The following is a 23262-nucleotide window of genomic DNA, read 5'->3' as shown; positions in this document are numbered from 1 at the left end:
TTTTCCATCAAGTTTAATTCATACAAACTACTTGTTGGTGTATATTAACTACATATAAGAGTTAAAATTGCCAGTATTTTTTGAATTGTCTAGAGTAAGGGGTTCAGTATATCGCAGGGGGTCAAAAATACCATGGCAAAGTAAAATTTTCAAAATATCTTTTCCAGCAAGTTAAATACATACAAACTATTTATTTGTGTATTCTAACTACATAAAAGAGTTCGAATTGCCAGAATTTCTGAAATTAAAGGCCTAGAGCAGGGGGTTCAATATACCGCAGGGGGGTCAAAATACCATGGCAAAGTAAAATTTTCAAAATAACTTTTCCAGCAAGTTTAATACATACAAACTGCTTATTTGTGTATTCTAACTACATAAAAAAGTTAGAAATGCCAGAACTTTTTAAATTAAAGGTCTAGAGTGAGGGGTTCAATATACCGCAGGGGGGTCAAAATACCATGGCAAAGTAAAATTTTCGAAATATCTTTTCCATCAAAGTTAATACATGCAAACTACTTGTGTGTGTATATTAACTACATATAAGAGTTAAAATTGACAGATTTTTTTGAATTGTCTATAGTAAGGGGTTCAATATATCGCAGGGGGTCAAAATACCATGGCAAAGTAAAATTTTCAAAATATCTTTTCCAGCAAGTTTAATACATACAAACTACTTATTGGTGTATTCTAACTACATAAAAGAGTTCAAATTGCCAGAATTTCTGAAATTAAAGGCCTAGAGAAGGGGGTTTAAAATACCATGGCAAAGTAAAATTTTCAAAATATCTTTTCCAGTATATTAAATACATACAAACTACTTATTGGAGTATTACAACTATGTTAAGGAGTTGGAATAGCTTGAATTTTTGAAATTCAAGGTCTATAGTAGGGGGTTCAATATACCGCAGGGGGGTCAAAATACCATGGCTAAGTAAACTGTATGTAAACTGTAAAAAATCATAACCACGTGCTTTGTTTTCAACTGTACTGCCGCGGGACAGTTCGACCCTAGAAAATACTGACTACTGTCCTAAATAATGCGGCCACTATCTTATCCGCATGCACCATGTGCCGATTAATAAAGTATAATTTTCTTATATTTAGTAAAAACTGCCCAGTAATTAATACTTTTATGCGATACCCTTAATTTATTTATATTACCGTTACGGAGACAGATCAACTTGGCCGATATAATTTGGGGCGAGATTGTCACGTCGACGTTTGTGTACTGGTAAAAACGTCATCAAAATTTGTTTACGCTGAATTATGGACAGGACGAAGATGAAGATGTTTTCAGATAAGTGCATTAATAATTTAATTTAACATGTGTACATGTGCATATAATGATTATAAAAATAATTTATTGAGGAACTATGATTTGTATGGTTTTTATCTGAGCAAATCAACATCAGAAAGTCTGAAAGCATAAACTGAAAATATATTTATTTTTAACATTTACAATGAATAAACTTGTTAACTTGTCACATAACAGGCATAAATAGTAGGTATGTCAAAATTTAATTCAGTTGTGTGTATGTTTATTTGGTGAAAATAATAAGTCGCTATAGTTATTTATCGTCAGGGGATAAAAAAGGGGGAAGGTAATTAATTTGCCAAAAAATTAAAATAACCTTCCAAGACTTCATAATTATTTGGACTAGCTTCCAATCTACTGTATTCTATAAACATTAAACATGCAATAATATTTCTATTGAATTTGTTGCTTCAAAACGTATTGAACAAATGATTCTTTGTGGATTTTTTTGATACTTTTAAGGGATATACTGATCTTTTTAAATGGAGCTTCCAACGAAACAGATTGCATGCAGATATTCCAGTTACCATAATTTACTCAGCAATTCTAGTTGGAAGTACAGAGACAGCAAATTGATTAACAGAAAGGAAAACATGACATGTATCCTTTTGCATAAATAACCCAGGATTCCCAGTGGCAGTGCAATTTAAATAGGTGCATGTATATCCTGCTGGTATTTATTTTTGGGATCCCGCTTTTTTTTCCGGGAATCCCAGTATATTTCCACTGGGATTTACATCGGGATCCCGCTTCTTTTACGGGAATCCCGAAATTTATCCCAATACATTTACATCGGGATCCCGCTTATTTAGCGGGAATCCCGAAATTTTATCCCAGTGGGATCCCAATCAAAATCCCACAATATCCCAGTGGGATCCCACCTAATTCCACCGGGATAAAATTTCGGGAATCCCGGACTTTTGGCGGGATTCCCGAAATTTTATCCCGGTGGAATTAGGTGGGATCCCACTTGGAATCCCATCAAAATTCCAGCCGGGATTCCAGTGGAATTCCAGATTTATTTTCTCTTGGGTAACTCCTTAACATAGTTATAATACTCCAACAAGTGGTTTGTATGTGTTAAAAATGCTGGAAAAGATATTTTGAAAATTTTGCTTAGGCATGGTATTTTGACCCCCCTGCGGTATATTGAACCCCCTACTTAAAACCACAAATTTTAAAAAAATGATAGCCAATAAATTGTAAATAAGATTATCTGCAATACTATTTATCAAAAACAGGGGGGTTCAATATACCGCAGGGGGGTTCAAAATACCATATGTGAAAAATGACCCCGGGGTCAAAATACCATGCGGTATAATGACCCCGGGGTCATTTTACCGCATGGTATTTTGACCCCGGGTTCACTTTTTAGGGGGTTCAAAATACCATATGACACCGGGTTTTTTCTCGGTCCAAGGTTGTTCTGATGTAACTGATGCCATCAGGGAATGTTATCCCTGGCCTAATGAATGAATAAATAAACAGATATATACCGGTAATACAAAACAATCAGGTATGGAGTCAAGTTAAACTATTCAATTCCATGACTGAATTGCTATGTGTAAAAGATATATTTTCATATATTTTATATTTTACTCAGCTTACTCAGTTTGAAATATTTATGTGCATACACATGTATCTAAAAAATGAAACTGAAAAATAAACATTGGACATAGTATTTTTAAATATCAAAGAAATGTAGGATAAAAATTAAAAAAAAACATAAATTCAATTGACATTCTTGTAGATGTTAGAACTAGCATTTATCACCATTCAGAAATATATTCTTATGCCCTGCCTCTTGACCAAATGTAGGACAGATCAAATAATATTATTCTAAAATAAATGGGGAAGTGTCCATGGGACACAGATGATGTCCAGACTGCTTGCATATCATATAAAGTTATAAAGGGATATAACTGAAGAACAGTAAAAGTGACACCATCAAAATTCAAACTGGATCTGTATTTTGTGGCAATAAGCATCGTGTATATTAGTTTCATAGCATTTGGTTGAGACAAATTATATAGAACAGAAACGAAAATTCAGCAATTTTTCCATTTGTTAAGGGGCATAACTCAAGAACGTTTAAAGTGACGCCACCAAACAGTGTTTTTCGGTAATAAGTTTCATAATGTTTGGTTCAGGCAATTGAAGTTAAAGAACGTAAACCAACTTTGAGATGTACAAAGACCTATAAACGGACAAGGGAAAAACTTAATGGAGGGGGCATAAAAATATTTTTTATAGAAATCATTTGAAAAAGTTCCATTCTTTTAAATTATCTGTGCTTGATATGCCAAAAAATGGTTGAATTTTACTTTTCCCACAAGTGTTGTAGGTTAGCAGTCTCATTTGACATTTATCATGGGAATGTCATATCTGAGCAACTCTTTGTGGCCTTGAGGTGAGAGGTCATAAGTTCAAAACCTGGTTGGATTATTTAAAACAAAAACTAATATTCACTGGTATTTGCTACTTCTCCACTGAGGATTCTGCTTTGTATGAGGGAAATTTCAGTTTATTATTTAAATTTAAGTATTCTTTTATAAAACTTTCAGAGAAATATATTGTTTTCAATTTCGTTTAATTATCCCATTTGTTTATGAGTGGGTCAGTTAGTCAAATATTCTGTATAAACAAATTTTGGTAGTTTATAATAAATCATCAATAAAATTTGGAAAAAAATCCCCGGATTATATGAAAGTTTACATATTTACCTTTCGATATTTATTAAGATGTCAATCCATAAAATGAGAATCTACGATTGATCTTGACTATCACAAGAGAAATTTACATTGACGACACAGTAACATTAAAATCATAATTTATCACAACACAATATCAATGCACCGGGATCTTTTCAATGATATTTAATTTATCCTGCCACAACACAATTAAACTATATGGATTTTCCTCTTATCACACCGAAAATAAACGTTTGTAATTTAGACGAAATATTTATATCGTTACAAGACACCATGAAAATTTAACCAATATTTTACTAAGCAGTTCATCATCAGTTCTAATTGTAAAATAACCTATTTAAAAGCTAGCATTAAATTATGTATTGAGATTTATTTTTAATTTTTTCATACTTTATACTTTTTAAATACTCAATCATAAGATTCAAATTTCCATTCAAAATCTTTGATCCATCTATTTTTAAAATGAAATTTAAAAAAAATAAAACTTATTCATTTTCATAATAATAATTTTGTTTTAATAAATCTGGCGCCAAATGTGAAACTCAATTTATACTGATAATTATTTAATTAAACTAACAGATTATGGTTTGATTCAACAACAATAGTTTCATTATTGGAGCGCGGTAGCCTTTGGCTGTCTTCTGCTCTTTGGGTTGTTGTCTATTTGACACATTCCCCGTTTTCAATTTCATCATTAATAGTTTTTAATTGATTTCATTTGAGTTCATTCTTCTAGCTATAATCCTCAGTGAGGTCGAAAAATTTGGACCAAAGCAATTTAGTTGCTTTCTTCCAACAAATAAATATTTATGTGATCAAAGCCTTTAATTCCACACTAAAAAGGTTTCAAAGTTTACTCTTCCTTAAAAAAGGGAAAATCTTAAAACATTCAATGAAAAGGACCAGTTTGATGGCCCTTGAAAGGAACCAGTAACAGTCTGATTTTATGCTGACCTAGTTATAGGCGCTATTAATTGACTTCTAGTTGGCATTTTTAACCGGATTTTTGTGACAAAAATGTCGGTTATTGATTTGGGGATGTACGGCGGGCGGGCGGGCGGGCGGTCGGGCAGTCGGGCGGGCGGGCGGGCGGGCGGGCGGGCGGCAATCAAATGTTGTCCGTGCATTAACTCATGAACCGTTCAACCAAAGCTTTTAAAATTTTAATATGTTGTTACTGACAACTAAATGAAGGTCAAGTTCAATAATGGCGATTTTGACTTTTACCGTTCAGGAGTTATGGTTCTTGAAAGATTGGAAAAATGAAGTTTCCAGTCATGTCCGTGCATTTACGCATGAACTGTTCTACCAAAGCTTCCCAAATTTTAATATGTTGTTACTGATGACAAAATGGAGGTCAAGTTCAATAATGACGATTTTGACTTTTACCGTTCAGGAGTTATGGTTCTTGAAAGATTGAAAAATGGAGTTTCCAGTCGTGTCCGTGCATTTACGCATGAACTGTTCTACCAAAGCTTCCCAAATTTTATTATGTTGTTACTGATGACAAAATAGAGGTCAAATTTAATAAAGACGATTTTGACTTTTACCGTTCAGGAGTTATGGTTCTTGAAAGATTGAAAAATGGTGTTTCCAGTCGTGTCGGTGCATTTTCTCATGAACCATTCAACCAAAGCTTTTGAAATTTTTATATGTTGTTACTGATGGCAAAATAGAGGTCAAGTTCAATAATGACGATTTTGACTTTTACCGTTCAGGAGTTATGGTTCTTGAAAGATTGTAAAATGGCGTTTCCATTCACGTTGTTGCATTTACTCATGAACCATTCAATCTAAGCTTTTCAAATTTTAATATGTTGATACTGATGACAAAATGGAGGTCAAATTTGATATTGACGATTTTCACTTTCACCATTCATCAGTAATGGTTCTTGTGATATTACCAGGACACAAATAAATATTAATAAATCCGGTTTGCTGTCGTTGTGACAGCCTCTTGTTTGTTGTTGTTCTGATGTTTTATCATGGTATACTTCCTAAATCTTGTTCTCTTAAACCAATTGACCAATTTTAGAGCACAAATTCCATTTCTGCCAAAATTATCATTGCTTTGTCTTTTGCTATATCAGCAGTAATAATTGGACTGTTCCTGTCAAAAACATATTACAAACAGGATATCCATCTTATTTAGTTTTACTGTGATGTTGTTTATAGAGCCCATAAGTTTAGATGCAATCCGTGTCAGTTCAGTAGTTTTTTTTGGACTTCAGCTAAATTGGTACCCATTTAAACAATTGGTTTTGTAAGTGTCTTGTACAGGTTATTCACACATCTTACCATAATTAAGTCCACATAAAATCAGACTGTTACTAATAACACAATTCAGGTCAAACCGACAAAAGTATTTCATATAAATGCATAAGAATTGAAATATAACAATAAAGATTAAAGGCAATTCTTTAAGCATCAGTTTTTTTTATCCACAAAACAACATAACGTATGTTTTTATTTTCATATTTATGTCTATAAATAGTGACTTATGGGACTTATATCATGACTTTTGCTCAATGTTCAAGTATTGTTGTTGTTTGTCCTTGTAATTAGATTGGGTTTTTCCCTTTTTTGAAGGCCATTATACCATCACCTATACGCTTCCTTACATGCATGTCCTTTTGACTCTGCTGGATAGCTACCCGTCTCATTGGCAATCATACCATATATCTTCTTATTTTTAAATTACATTCAGTATAACTCCTTCATAAACTAAGCTCTTGAACTTCACTAAGCATATTTCATGGTCTATTTTTTTGAAAGGACATCATTTATATTACCGATTTAATAATGCGTACAGAATATCGTCAAATCTCCTGATCAATGAACGAGGCTATAAAACAGCTTAGATTTATCTCTTTTTATGGCAAAATTGATTGAATTTAGATTCTATTATGTCAATTTCTGTAAATAAATATTATTAATGTGTCGTTATTACCACTGATTGTGATGAATTTATGCAGTTTTTTCCAGTAAACTAGGTTGGTTATTTTAAATAGCTGTGATATTTGATCTCTGGATTAAATTATGCATTAAAATTCTTCCGGTTGCAGTTTAGTTTTATCGTTGCATTTAAAATTTCAATTATGTGTTTTGAAACATTTTGTAAGTTTTAAATAAAACGTGTTTTGGTATGTTTTAAGTGTTCAAGTTTTGAATAAAATACAATTTTAATTATATGAATAGTACATAGCTGAAGGGTCGATAAAGCACATATTGTTACCCAGAAAAAACATGGTCAAACCCGGTTGAAAATATTTATTGGGGAAAACAGTCTGCTCTATCACCCATCATGCCTCAGATATATGTTTTCTTTATCTCATTACACTAAATTCAGTAGTAAATTATCCTTCAATATTCAAATTTCAAATAATAAACAAAGATGTCATGTACATAACAGCCATTAATATCTAATTAAGTGCATAAATGATTATGCTTCTCCATGAAGGGTAACAAGATTTTATAAGCCATGAGATAGTGTAGATTGTCTCCCTCGTATTAACCTATCAAAAATTGGCATTTCAACTTGAGGTTCATACAGGAACCTGATCATTTCCAAAGAATCCTTCGTATATACAGTACAACTCAAATAGATTTTGCATTTTCCACCTGTCCAATTTGGCAGTGGATAAGAGTCAGAAAACTACTAGATGTACGTTTCCTTGCATTTATGTTATGAAGAAGGATGGCAGTGAGTATTCCATTTGCTTCAATCATATAAGACTAGCAAGTAAAACTAATCGGCATGAAAAAGAAACTAGACTGTTCAATATTGCTACAAAAAAAAGAAAATAAGCTAGAATGAACTAGTGGAAATAACAAAATCTGCAGTGTAATCTCATGCTAGAAGCATGGTTTCAGATAATAGACAATGTAAGTAAAACCTTATGTAGCCCATCAACAAGTACAGTCCTTAACTGGTATTTGAATGTCAAAAGGTCATGTGGCCTTTCAGTATTTTCAGTTCACTGGTATTTGAATGTCAAAAGGTCATCTAAATTCTTATTTTTGAGAATAACATTGTACTTTTTATAGCATTATAGTTTTTAACTAAGATTCTCCTATGTGTTCTTAATGAACAATCCTGAAAATTTAGTGTATTTTTTTTCATTTTGAGCTGTATTACAATTGTCATGACATTGACAGGATCATTTATAAATTGGTATAAATTTGGATCATAGTTGAAGGCTGTACATTGACCTTATTAAAATTTTAACATCTTGGTGGTTTGATCTTAAAATTGGTAAATATGTTATAGAGAGGAAGGTTTTAAGAAGTGTAGGATGATTAAATACGACAACAAGAAATAATGCCAAGTGAGGTCAATAGATTATATATAGATATAGGAAGATGTGGTGTGAGTGCCAATGAGACAACTCTCCATCTAAATAACAATTTAAAAAAAGTAAACCATTATAGGTCAATGTACGGCCTTCAACACAGAGCCTTGGCTCACACCGAACAACAAGCTATGAAGGGCCCCAAAATTACTAGTGTAAAACCATTCGAAGAATTTCAAACGGGAAATCATATGACCAGTTGAGCTTATATACATGTATGTTATAAATTAGCCAGACATATCAAATACAACCAGTCAGGTGTTCACAACACCAAAAGCAGATGTAAGCTATGTAGCAGACTAATTATATATATGCTTCTAATTAATTCCATCAAAAATGTGAACTAAATGTAATTATTATTGTTAAAAGCCTTTAAAGGCTGACTATATAATATGTGTTTTGATCTTTATTGAAGGCCATACAATGACCTACAGCTGATTACGTAAAATGATCAGAAAACAGGGAATATGTCAAAGAAAAAACAACCCCACCGAAGATCAGAAACAGAGAATGTGTCAATCAGAAAACAGGGAATGTGTCAATCAGAAAAAAACAACCCCACGGAAGAGCTGAAAACAGCCCAAGTCCACCAATGGTTACTCAATACAACAAGAATATCCTGTCATTTGGTCACTGGTTGATAGTTGTCTCATTGGGAATAATAAAATAATTCATTATTTCTATGATATATATCTTAATTTTGAAAAAAAGCTTTTAAGTAACTGAGAGTATATCAGTTTCTGATAAATACCTTGTTGTTTTTTGGTGTCTTTTTTTAATTTGTGTGCTTCGTGCAAGACAATCTGAAAACGTTAGGCCTTTTCAATTGATTTTTACAGTTTGTTCTTATGTTGTGCTGTAACAACTTACACCAGTGTTCTAGGGTTATTGGATATTCATTATACCTAACAGTGTCCCAAGCTTATGTTGTGATGTAACAACTTACATCAGTGCTCTAGGGTTATTGGATATTCATTATACCTAACAGTGTCCCAAGCTATCAAGTCAGTTCAGTCTTGTGCTGTAACAACTTACACCAGTGTTCTAGGGTTATTGGATATTCATTATACCTAACAGTGTCCCAAGCTTATGTTGTGCTGTAACAACTTACATCAGTGCTCTAGGGTTATTGGATATTCATTATACCTAACAGTGTCCCAAGCTTATGTTGTGCTGTAACAACTTACATCAGTGCTCTAGGGTTATTGGATATTCATTATACCTAACAGTGTCCCAAGCTTATGTTGTGCTGTAACAACTTACATCAGTGCTCTAGGGTTATTGGATATTCATTATACCTAACAGTGTCCCAAGCTTATGTTGTGCTGTAACAACTTACACCAGTGTTCTAGGGTTATTGGATATTCATTATACCTAACAGTGTCCCAAGCTTATGTTGTGCTGTAACAACTTTCACCAGTGCTCTAGGGTTATTGGATATTCATTATACCTAACAGTGTCCCAAGCTTATATTGTGCTGTAACAACTTACACCAGTGCTCTAGGGTTATTGGATATTCATTATACCTAACAGTGTCCCAAGCTTATGTTGTGCTGTAACAACTTACACCAGTGCTCCAGGGTTATTGGATATTCATTATACCTAACAGTGTCCCAAGCTTATGTTGTGCTGTAACAACTTACACCAGTGCTCTAGGGTTATTGGATATTCATTATACCTAACAGTGTCCCAAGCTTATGTTGTGCTGTAACAACTTACATCAGTGCTCTAGGGTTATTGGATATTCATTATACCTAACAGTGTCCCAAGCTTATGTTGTGCTGTAACAACTTTCACCAGTGCTCTAGGGTTATTGGATATTCATTATACCTAACAGTGTCCCAAGCTTATGTTGTGCTGTAACAACTTACACCAGTGCTCTAGGGTTATTGGATATTCATTATACCTAACAGTGTCCCAAGCTTATGTTGTGATGTAACAACTTTCACCAGTGCTCTAGGGTTATTGGATATTCATTATACCTAACAGTGTCCCAAGCTTATGTTGTGCTGTAACAACTTACACCAGTGCTCTAGGGTTATTGGATATTCATTATACCTAACAGTGTCCCAAGCTTATGTTGTGCTGTAACAACTTACACCAGTGCTCTAGGGTTATTGGATATTCATTATACCTAACAGTGTCCCAAGCTTATGTTGTGATGTAACAACTTTCACCAGTGCTCTAGGGTTATTGGATATTCATTATACCTAACAGTGTCCCAAGCTTATGTTGTACTGTAACAACTTACACCAGTGCTCTAGGGTTATTGGATATTCATTATACCTAACAGTGTCCCAAGCTTATGTTGTGCTGTAACAACTTACACCAGTGCTCTAGGGTTATTGGATATTCATTATACCTAACAGTGTCCCAAGCTTATGTTGTGCTGTAACAACTTTCACCAGTGCTCTAGGGTTATTGGATATTCATTATACCTAACAGTGTCCCAAGCTTATGTTGTGCTGTAACAACTTACACCAGTGCTCTAGGGTTATTGGATATTCATTATACCTAACAGTGTCCCAAGCTTATGTTGTGATGTAACAACTTTCACCAGTGCTCTAGGGTTATTGGATATTCATTATACCTAACAGTGTCCCAAGCTTATGTTGTGCTGTAACAACTTACACCAGTGCTCTAGGGTTATTGGATATTCATTATACCTAACAGTGTCCCAAGCTTATGTTGTGCTGTAACAACTTACACCAGTGCTCTAGGGTAAATGGATATTCATTATACCTAACAGTGTCCCAAGCTTATGTTGTGATGTAACAACTTTCACCAGTGCTCTAGGGTTATTGGATATTCATTATACCTAACAGTGTCCCAAGCTTATGTTGTGCTGTAACAACTTACACCAGTGCTCTAGGGTTATTGGATATTCATTATACCTAACAGTGTCCCAAGCTTATGTTGTGCTGTAACAACTTACACCAGTGCTCTAGGGTTATTGGATATTCATTATACCTAACAGTGTCCCAAGCTTATGTTGTGCTGTAACAACTTTCACCAGTGCTCTAGGGTTATTGGATATTCATTATACCTAACAGTGTCCCAAGCTTATGTTGTGCTGTAACAACTTACACCAGTGCTCTAGGGTTATTGGATATTCATTATACCTAACAGTGTCCCAAGCTTATGTTGTGCTGTAACAACTTACACCAGTGCTCTAGGGTTATTGGATATTCATTATACCTAACAGTGTCCCAAGCTTATGTTGTGCTGTAACAACTTACATCAGTGCTCTAGGGTTATTGGACATTCATTATACCTAACAGTGTCCCAAGCTTATGTTGTGCTGTAACAACTTACACCAGTGCTCTAGGGTTATTGGATATTCATTATACCTAACAGTGTCCCAAGCTTATGTTGTGCTGTAACAACTTACACCAGTGCTCTAGGGTTATTGGATATTCATTATACCTAACAGTGTCCCAAGCTTATGTTGTGCTGTAACAACTTACACCAGTGCTCTAGGGTTATTGGATATTCATTATACCTAACAGTGTCCCAAGCTTATGTTGTGCTGTAACAACTTACACCAGTGCTCTAGGGTTATTGGATATTCATTATACCTAACAGTGTCCCAAGCTTATGTTGTGCTGTAACAACTTACACCAGTGCTCTAGGGTTATTGGATATTCATTATACCTAACAGTGTCCCAAGCTTATGTTGTGCTGTAACAACTTACACCAGTGCTCTAGGGTTATTGGATATTCATTATACCTAACAGTGTCCCAAGCTTATGTTGTGATGTAACAACTTACACCAGTGCTCTAGGGTTATTGGATATTCATTATACCTAACAGTGTCCCAAGCTTATGTTGTGCTGTAACAACTTACACCAGTGCTCTAGGGTTATTGGATATTCATTATACCTAACAGTGTCCCAAGCTTATGTTGTGCTGTAACAACTTACACCAGTGTTCTAGGGTTATAGGATATTCATTATACCTAACAGTGTCCCAAGCTTATGTTGTGCTGTAACAACTTACACCAGTGTTCTAGGGTTATAGGATATTCATTATACCTAACAGTGTCCCAAGCTTATGTTGTGCTGTAACAACTTACACCAGTGTTCTAGGGTTATTGGATATTCATTTATACAATGTACATGATGTACCTAACAGTGTCCCAAGCTATCAAGTCAGTTCAGTCTTATTATTTTATCATATTGTACATTGTATATATAGAATAACCATACATTGTCTGGAAATATCAATGTTATTTGTACAAGGCTTAGAAACAGGTAGAAAGCGAGGCTGTGCTGAGCATTTCTACCTGTTTCAGGCCGAGTACAAATAACAAATTGATATTTCGAGACAATGTATGATTATTCTTTATATACTGCAACTCTCATAACTGTTCTAAATGAAGTATTTAGGGAAAAAACCATCATTTCTTAATTTTGAGCAGAAGACGTAAAATTTCCGCGAACCTGTATGTTTTATTGACGTCATAAATAAAACTCTACAGAAACACATTGTCAACGTCATAAACAAGGTGAAATACGGTCAGTGACTGTATATCACATATGAATATACAGTCAATGCAATTTGAATGTTCAAATAGCGCAGCTGCAGTATATATATATATAAATACATTTTCTTAGCTAGATAATAAATTATTTCAAGACCACTAATATAAATAAGCCCTAAAATGGATCTTTTTTTCTGGATATATTTTCAAAACAACTTTTTATATGTTGAAAACTGTCATCATGAGTACAAAATAAAATTAAAATTAATTTATAAAATACAATGCAATATATAATCTTCTACACCCTTAATCCAGGACTTACCAGATTGCTTAAAATTCACTTTCCCACGGATTGAAATGAAAGAAAAATAACACAATTGATAAGTTTGTATCTAGAACGTTCATTCTAAAGATTAAAACACATAAAATCTCATATGTGACAGTGGATATACTCTTTCTGAGCAACGTAAAAGAGGGACAACTTTACACTACATAGATAATCTTTGTCTATAAATTTTGAAATTATTATGAAACTAAGGTTTCAACTCCCTCAGGCGAAGTTGGCTTTAGATGAATTGGCTATTTATTTTAGGTATTTTTGACATAAAGGTCTTCAACGATTTTCGGTACTTATACATCTTCTGATTTCAATTGTTTGGCTTTGAGCGTTCCTGATGAAGGTAAATCCAGAAAAGCGCTTCGGACGCAATAAATTATAAAACGTGTTGTTTTCCATTTTTTTTCAACTAGATGATGTAGTCTTACTTCAGTTGTGTATGGTATCTATAGAAAGATTTAGATAGGATGTAAATTCAGAGTGAGTTATTTCCCTTGACTACTTTGTTTATTCAGAGTGAGTTATTTCCCTTGGCTACTTTGTTTATTCAGGGTGAGTTATTTCCCTTGGCTACTTTGTTTATTCAGGGTGAGTTATTTCCCTTGGCTACTTTGTTTATTCAGGGTGAGTTATTTCCCTTGGCTACTTTGTTTATTCAGGGTGAGTTATTTCCCTTGGCTACTTTGTTTATTCAGGGTGAGTTATTTCCCTTGGCTACTTTGTAAATTCAGAGTGAGTTATTTCCCTTGGCTACTTTGTTTATTCAGAGTGAGTTATTTCCCTTGGCTACTTTGTTTATTCAGAGTGAGTTATTTCCCTTGGCTACTTTGTAAATTCAGAGTGAGTTATTTCCCTTGGCTACTTTGTTTATTCAGAGTGAGTTATTTCCCTTGGCTACTTTGTTTATTCAGAGTGAGTTATTTCCCTTGGCTACTTTGTTTATTCAGAGTGAGTTATTTCCCTTGGCTATTTTGTTTATTCAGAGTGAGTTATTTCCCTTGGCTATTTGGTTGACCATGTTTCTTGTTGATCTCATTGACAAACCAAATTAAAACATGTGGTAAGAGCAAGTGTGAGATAATATCCTTAGATCTTTGTGATAAATTATGTAAGGCCAAGAAATTTAAATGCTCCTCCAACATGGCAACACAAGGGAAATGTTGTTATTAAGTTGATGTTTAATCAATTTTTTTACCCAGCTCACAGATGCACTGTGTCGCACACAAACATCCCCTTTCATTTAAAAAGAGCTTAATTAATCAATAACTTGTCTGAACTTTTGTACTTCTGATTAAAAAAATTTCATACAAGACAAATCCAATAAACCAGTACATGTAAGTGGTCACACAGCCAGTTGAAACTGATCGAGTTTTTGCTTTTCAAAATTTTAGTGGGTCTCATTGGGGTTTAAGTGCGACGCGGGATTGCCCATTTTTTGTAAGCGTGACACGTTAAAGTCAAATTATTGAGTTTAAAAACAGGAAATGAGGTCTAGCGCGACCTGGGAAATGACAAAAAAATGAGAATTGCTTACGTACATAGTGTAAGCGGGATACAGGAATCTGACAAAACAGTAAGCGGGATCCGGGATCAGAACCCCCAATGAGACCCCCATTTAAAGATGAATTTTGAATTTGCAGTGAGTTTTTTGCTCCTTATTGAAAGCCTGGTTGAGGCCATAAAAAAGAATAGGGTTGTTTGCCCTAACCCTACCTACCCAGTAAAAAGCTGCCTACTTTAAATCTTTTATTGTCCTGATTTTGAGGTTTTTTTTAATCAGATAGGCATGAAGACAAATAAGCATCCGATACTTCAATTTCTTTCTGTGTAAAAAAAAAAAATGCATAGCTACCTACCCACTGTCTCATCCTTTGGGTAGGGTTTGGGCAAACCAATATATTTTGAAGTGTGGGCTGACTCTTCAGATGCAACAACAATAAAATCACTCGTCCTTTGTTTTAGTTTTGTTCAAAAATTGCTACTGAAAATTATGCATGGATTATGCATGCACCTGTCATCATACTTGACTATCACAGTTTCCCCCATTTATTAAAAACATAAAATAATTTCTGAATTTATGGTAATTTCATTTGACTAACCAGAATGCTTCTACAGTTAAACAACTATGTTTATGCAGGAACATATATATTGACATACTGTTTACTGGTTTATGTTAATTTCATTAACTAACAAATCCCCTAATTTAGCGACTATGTTTATGCAGGAACATATATATTGACATTCTGTTCCCAGGTTTATGTTAATTTTATTACCTAACAAATTCCCCTAATTTCACCTTACAAACAAAAGCCACCTTGTGAGATAAAAATATCTTCAAATGTTTGAATTCTGACACATTTTTCTGATAATTTAATAAACTTGACTATTTGAAGTACAATTGAAATGCCTATCTTTTCCTTCCATTTCTCCGACTCGATCACATTTAAGTCAATATTAGTCTGAAAGACCGACATAAAAACTTGTCAAAATAAACGTAATCTAAAAAATCACCATTTATTGATAAATAAATACTTTGAGAGCTTAGATAACGGGATCTTGTGGTACGATATCATATTATTAAAGCTTAACTTTTATGCTTATTTCCCACTTTTTATGGTATGGTGTAACAGCTAAAATATTTACATAAAAAAAAGAGTTTAACACCTCCTCAGTGTTTTTTCAACTTTCAAGTGCACATACTTGACCAAATTTTTCCTCTAACAACAAGTTTTATTCTATAAACATGACTTTGAATCAAATTTTTGTCATTCTTTATTTGTTTAAGTTTTTACATTCAAACCTTGTGAAATAAATGGAGTCTGTGTCTGTGATGATACCCCCTCTTTTAATAAAGTTATAAAGGGACATTACTCAAGTTTGATTAAAGTGACAATAACCAAAATTCCTACTTTAATGATGTGTTGTTTTATTTAAAAACATTGTGCATAAGTTCCATAACATTTGGTTGAGAAAAACTAAAGTTTGAGAACAGAAATAAACTTTGGGAAGTATGGTGGTACAGACAAGGGTAATACTTATTAATGCCACGGCAGAGGCTTAAAAATCACATATCTTGTGTTCATGCAATGCCTGATATTGCAAAACAAAATGCATTTAAATTTTTAAGATTATATGATACATTAATTACTGAAATATTTGCCACTGGGCAGCAATCAAACACTAATGAATCTTATCTATAATAAATAACATCCATCAGCCTTTCCTTAATACATAAAACAGTAAATATATTTCTTGGTCATAGAACGAAAGACAGTTAAAAAGTACTTTCATCTTCTTTAAAAGGGTAAAAGGCTTAGAACTAATTAAACTTTAAACATATAAATCTATTTTTAGTAAAATAGTAAAATAAAGAATGGGATATACTAATTTAAATGTAAATGATATTACTGTTTACCCGTTTAAATGTATAAAACGCCTTGTGGTATACATATATCGCATTTATCAGCGTCATAAAATAAGTTTCAAGGTGGTAGAATAATATATAAAACCACCCATCAATTTGAAAATATTAGTGATGAGCATCGACACGTCTTTCTGTATTTTTTAATATAATTTTTCCATTATAAAATGCATATTGATATTGTTATGTGACAATATTCTAACTTTCCTGCATAATCATGAGTGCTATTTCTTTTCTGTTTTAACTTAGATCCTATATGATTTTGTTACAAGTCTTTACACATAATTTTAAATGTATCTTATTTCAATTTGCAAATTTTATGTATATCAATATATCTAATTGGAAATGGCTTGCTTTCATGTAAAAAATTCAAAAGAAGTGTACCCTGTCTTCCTTTTTCTAATAAGTAATTTTGTAATAAATTTTGAAGTAAAATTGAAATGATCTTTTATGGGTTATAATACTTTGGGACAAAATTACATGTTGAATTTTGTACAAGCATGCCATTTGGTTAACAATTTTTAGAAAATAAATATGGACCATAATTTGCTATATACTTTTGATAAAAATCTACCAATTTCCACTTTGTTATGCATGAACTGTTTGTCACTGGACTGTGGAAATTTAGAAAAAACATAATCAGTTGTTCACTATTGTTTTATTATTCATTACATTTTGTATGTTCATGTATTTCTAAAAAAAAAAAAATCTCTCCAGGGCACAGCTTGATATGACCACAGAGGTCGAAACACCTGAACTCAACTGTTGGGGCAAGTATGGACACAACATTCAAGCTTGAAACAGCACTGAATTTGAATTGTGATTAAATATTTAACACAACGTATACATGTTTTTTGACACAGGATTAATGTGGATGAGAACTTAAAAATTTGAATTTGTACATTCACCTTATATGGTCCAATATCTAAAGTCTAAATATATGGTTCCATTCAGGATATCAAAGATCCTCTGTGTCCTCATGCATTCAATTATTGTGGAAATCAAACAGATTTAATTTTAGACCAAAAACCAAAAATCTAAATACATGATTAAGATTCTACGCTAATTCTAGTCTTATCAAAGAACCGTGGTAACATACATTATTGTATTATTTTTTTAATTTTATGAAATCAATACAAGTTAAATTTTTAACCCTTTGGAACTAAACATCGACCAATTCTAAAACAAGTTTATGGCCCAAAATCCTAAATCTGAAAACACATGTACATGTAGATTCACCATAAATATGAAAGATTCTCATGCAAGAATTCATACTAAATAACTTAACAATGCTTTTATGGAACCACCAGTTTTCAAGTCACTCTTTCAAATGAAAATCAAACTGTATTTGAAATTATTAATAGGGCCAAATAAAAATATGTGTGTGGTTCCAGTAACCCTACCGTCCCTACTTTTTCGACTTAAAAATAGCCTACCCTAAAGATTTTATTGTCATTTTTCATTAAGCACTGTTAAAGTCAGAATGTTGCTCCTATAGACGCAAGTAAAAAAAAAACTTAAAATAATTTTTTTTTAAAATCCCTACCTACCTACCCTAACTTTTTTTCAGATGTAACTGGAACCACACATACTTTTTTATTTGGCCTAAGCATATTTGTGTTGATTCAGAATTACAAAAAGACATATAATGAGACTAGAAGGGTCTGGATGGAATGTACAGAATAGAGAATTGAAGGCTAAAACTACAGAAAAATTGGTACTAGTATAATAGGCAAAAAATATAAAGAATGCAGAAAAATAACCTAAAATTTTTTAAAAATACAGAAATGAAAAACCCCCATCTAGATCTTCATATAAAATGACACTGCTATTAAAATTTTTTATCTATTAATAACTGTGAAAATCAGATAATAATTATCTGCATTTTGACTAAAATTGTAATCTAAAGACTCATTTAAGAATAAACTATTACGAAAGTTTATCTATTAATTACCGTGAAATAGATATCATATTAATCTGATTTTTAACCAAAAATGTCATCTAAAGAATAAACAAAACAACCAAAATCAATACAAAAACCAATTTAAACTTTCCACCTAAAGTGGCTAACGGTAAATCAATATATAGATATATATGATAAAGATGATGATGGCCTACCTTTTCTTACGTTGTTTTGACACACGCGGATTCATTCTCTAACCCCTCGCCATGCTACGTGAATCTTTTGGACTGGTCAGTTTTATTCTATTTATTCCGCTGCAAGATAAAATTGACACTGCGTTGTAATCACTCCATTTAAGCCATGAGGCAATTATATCATTTTAAACTGTGATTTTATTTCCATTCACTGTTCAACTACAATAATTAACTTAGTTAAGCTTACTCAAGAAAAACATTATAACAACCGAACGGTAGTTTCTGACTTAATGAACAGTAACTTTTTAAACAGGTGAATTTTCTTTTTTTTACCTTGAATCTGAATATTGATCTTAACAATCACCGAACTTTTAAGGAGGTTAATTTTTACCTGTCAGATAAACACAGAAGATGAGTTGATTTTATAACTATTTTTATTTAGGTGATAATTCTAAAATCAATACTATTAACGTCCAGACAATATGTAAACATGTAAAATCGTTTGTATGCCTCAACAAATGTCATTCAAATCAAATTGGATTATTTACATCATTGACAATTAGATTTGATTTAGCGATAAAAATTTCATAGACGTTTTGTTAATAGATAGATCTGCATTTAATAATGTTAATGTTCTGTATAAGTTCAATCAAACCTTTTAATATACATGATATAGGGTAAAATAAACAATTTTGATGGTTGATGTCATATTCTGAAGGCTCTCCATTCATTAGTGACTCTAAAGGGGTCGATTCGTCTATACAAATACTCATATGAAATTTTAGGTATCATTGGAACTAGAATTTTTTTTTTTTTTAAATTTAAAAATTAAAAAAAAAAATATTTTTAAATTAAAAAAAATATGTCAGAAAACTTTTATGTGTTAAAATAAACAAAAAAAAACAAAAAAATCAGATTGTTTTAAGTTCAAAGAAACAATTTCTTCTGTATACCAATAATAAAATTTATAACATTATAATGTGGTCCTTGTAATTATCATGATTATAAATGTAAAACTTTTATACATTACAGTACATTCTGAATGAGAGCTCATAAGAACGATTTAGCCTACCTTCTTGAAATTATACTATTATTATTATTATCAGTATTTTTCTACCGCAGTCTGCACCAAAAACTTTTCCAACTATTAGTCCGAAGATCAATGTTCAGACATTTTTCTTATTTGTCCCAACAAAGTTTTGCTAAAATTTACTAGACCGAATGTAATTTTACTAGTCTGGGGCATCGGACTAGTGGCTAACCGTGCAGACTGCTACCAACTTGAAATGATAAAAAAATAGTGCCCCTGCTTACCCCAAGTCATTGGTTCAAATTTAACTTATGATACTCATGTACATTTCAGATTATAAGAACTGTTGAATCAAAATTTTCATCTGCTCTTTTAAAAGAGTTTTTTTACCTCACCATGTGATACCAGAAGAGGGACGACATTGTGCACACATCATACTATTTTTTCTTATATTATCGATTAGGTAAAGTTTTGTTATGTCATTACTAGCAATCTACATAGTGTGAAAATTACCTTGGCTTTTGAAATTCGTAGAACAAGATTTTAAACTTAAGCAGAGTATGATTGTTATGAATACATTTAATGTATACTGTACATGTATAAGAAGATGTGGTATGAGTGCCAATGAGACAACTCTCTCTCCAAGTCACATTTTATAAAAGTAAACCATTATAGGTATGAATACAGTCTTCAACATAGAGCCTTGGCTCACACCATACAGCAAGCTATAGAGGGCCCCAATAATCACTAGTGTTAAACCATTCAAAAAATGATGTTGGGCTTATCATCTGCACAACTTAGAAAAAAAACATAATTTCATATTAAACTGTCACTCCAATTAAAATTTGTTAGATGACAGGAACCACATGTTATTTTATTCTGATCCACAACTGATAATTGTTGCATGAATGGATTAATAGTAATTAATAAATACACAGCACTGTCTCTCCCTTTTTGAGAGGTTCTATACAAAATTGACCCTTCTTTTTATTATATACTATATAAAAATGCATTTACGTTTGATAACTATATATTGATTTGGGGTATGTATGATCCTCGCATCATATATAAATATATAAACAGGAAATCAATTGCAGAGGGTTTAAATATTTTAATGGTACCAAACCTTCACCGTTTTCTGAAATCTTATTTTTTTATTTTAATATAAAAGGAGATGACTTATTGACCACGCTCTCATGTGTCATACTGGAATTAAGATTATGCACATGCACTTTATGGAACATAAATTATTTTCATATCTGCCAACTTTTCAAAACGCCCATGGGGGTTTTACAGGCAAGATGGCTCATTGTTCTACAAAACCTTCAAATGTATTTTAAAGTTGTTTTTTGGTTTCTTCATACTTTAACAAACCTATTTAAAAGTCATTGTTAAATTAATTGTTTTGCTTAAAATTGTGGACAGAATTGCTCTTTTAAAATATTCATTTGGGAGCCTCCATGGGGAAAATCCCCGACAAATAATGACAGTTGGCAGGTATGTATTTCTATATTAGTCACTACCCTGCAGAATGACAATTCTGAAAGATCTATTCTTTTTTATTCTATCTGGTGAAAAACACGATTAGAGAAATAGCCAATAGGTTAATGTTTCACCATTACTGCACTGGAGTAGTTATTATGAATTAAAACTGCAAAAAGGATGTTACTCCATGCAAAAAAGCCTTGTTCATGTTGTTACAGTTTAATAGACAATATTTATTAGCACAAACACATTTACGATGTTACTCCATGCAAAAAAGCCTTGTTCATGTTGTTACAGTTTAATAGACAATATTTATTAGCACAAACACATTTACATTAAATGGTTATGGCATACAAAATTAAGACCATAAACTTTAAATTGATTATAATTATTTTAGAGTGACAGTGGTATTCACAGCGAAGAAAAAAAAGACTATAAATTAATGTTCATGAACAATTGAAAAAGAACACAAACAAAAATTAGGTTGCATATTAAAAGAAATACAAGTTATACAGATATTCACAATAAAAAACAATCATTAATGTACTTTATGGTGATTTTATAATGACTGGTAGACTGCTATTTAAAAGTGCAGTCAAATGCTTCAGTGTTATAGCGGACTGCAATTTAATAAAATTGAAATTAAAGATTTTTATTTTAGTGATCCATTCTGTTCTTAAAGGCTAGGGTAGAGGTTTTTGTTTAGTATAAATCTATTGTATATCACTGTATGGATTGAAAGTATAACCCGATTGCGAAACTAGAGATCACCCAAGACAGCAAAGTTCTGTGAACTGACCAAGCAAACAAGACAATATTTTCAAAAGAGACATAATCACACATTTGTTATTTGTGGGATTTTTTTATCAAATAAGGAAGTTTATTCCAATCTTACTATCAGTTTCTGCAAATGTGACACTATGTAAGTATTTTCAGTTTGGTCTTGAGTCTAATGAGTTTGGTCAAGATCTGCTGGAGCGTTGCCATGAGAGAGATGCTGAATGAGAAGACTTCCGGTTCGGTTTAACGATGGAATAAAATATAGAAATGACGTAGAAAACGAACGTTATGTTGTTTATTCTTTAGTTTTCTATGTTGTGTCATGTGTACTGTTGTTTGTCTGTTTGTCTTTTTCATTTTTAGCCATGGCGTTGTCAGTTTGTTTTAGATTTATGAGTTTAACTGTACCTTTGGTATCTTTCGTCCCTCTTTTATGATCTTTCAATCAATTTTGGATGAGGGTCTGGATGCATGAGGTTTACACAATCTGAGACCAAAGCCCTTCTAAGACTAACACGCTCTGTTACCAGGTTAAAGAAGTCCCGTATCAAACGAAACAGAGAATAAACGACAAATCATACTGAATAAAAGGAAAATAAGATAAAGAATACAAAAATAATTAAGAGCTGAAAGATCATAAAACACTAAGAGAGTAGTAGGAATACAAAGTAAAGAATAGAAATAAATCGTAACTAATATTTTTTGTGTTTTAGCTCCTAATTATTATAATAAATTTTGAATTCAATTGTGGTAAACACCCCCCCCCCCCCTTTTATTTTTTATTTTAAGTATAATCTTAAACTGCACAAGAACTCAGAGACAAATTAAGGGGTAGGCTACTCAACACTATACACAAAAAAAAGCCGTTTGTCTGGAATATATATAATGACTGATAAAAAAGGACATCTTAGTCTATCCAATAATTTTATTTTTGTATAAAGCAAAGATATCAGAAAGATCTCAAAATCATTTTTCTTTGGTGGTCCTCGAAGAAAATCTTCTGGTCCTAACTCAGTCTTGCAACTAAACCCGAGAAATCACATCGAAATGATGTTGGGCTTATCATCTGCACAACTTAGAAAAAAAACATAATTTCATATTAAACTGTCACTCCAAATTATTTGTTAGATGACAGGAACCACATGTTATTTTATTCTGATCCACAACTGGTAATTCTTGCATAAATGGATTAATAGTAAATACACAGCACTGTCTCTCCCTTTTTGAGAGGTTCTATACAAAATTGACCCTC

At 32.5% G+C, this 23262-nt stretch overlaps 1 protein-coding gene across 16 annotated transcripts in view; it reads right to left on the bottom strand.

Moving 5' to 3' along the window:
* The window catches only part of LOC143054714 (dual specificity tyrosine-phosphorylation-regulated kinase 4-like), a 114837-nt gene extending 92575 nt beyond the window's left edge, over positions 1-22262 (bottom strand). For 10 of the 16 annotated variants that reach the window (XM_076227740.1, XM_076227741.1, XM_076227753.1 and 7 more), the window contains exons 1-3: positions 22126-22261; positions 18737-18835; positions 2715-2780 (exon numbers count right to left, since the gene is read on the bottom strand). In XM_076227740.1, coding sequence (XP_076083855.1) covers positions 2715-2780; positions 18737-18771 — 101 coding nt within the window. In that variant the 5' untranslated portion in view covers positions 18772-18835; positions 22126-22261. Of the gene's footprint in view, positions 1-2714; positions 2781-4038; positions 4058-18736; positions 18836-22125 lie in introns of those variants that run through there. The other 6 variants (XM_076227734.1, XM_076227733.1, XM_076227736.1 and 3 more) reach the window with 3 other exon arrangements.
* Between the last annotated feature and the right edge of the window lie 1000 nt (positions 22263-23262).

The sequence above is a fragment of the Mytilus galloprovincialis genome, chromosome 12 (genome assembly GCF_965363235.1).
Source record: "Mytilus galloprovincialis chromosome 12, xbMytGall1.hap1.1, whole genome shotgun sequence".
Lineage (NCBI taxonomy): Eukaryota > Metazoa > Mollusca > Bivalvia > Mytilida > Mytilidae > Mytilus > Mytilus galloprovincialis.
This window is presented reverse-complemented; position numbering and strand designations above follow the sequence as displayed.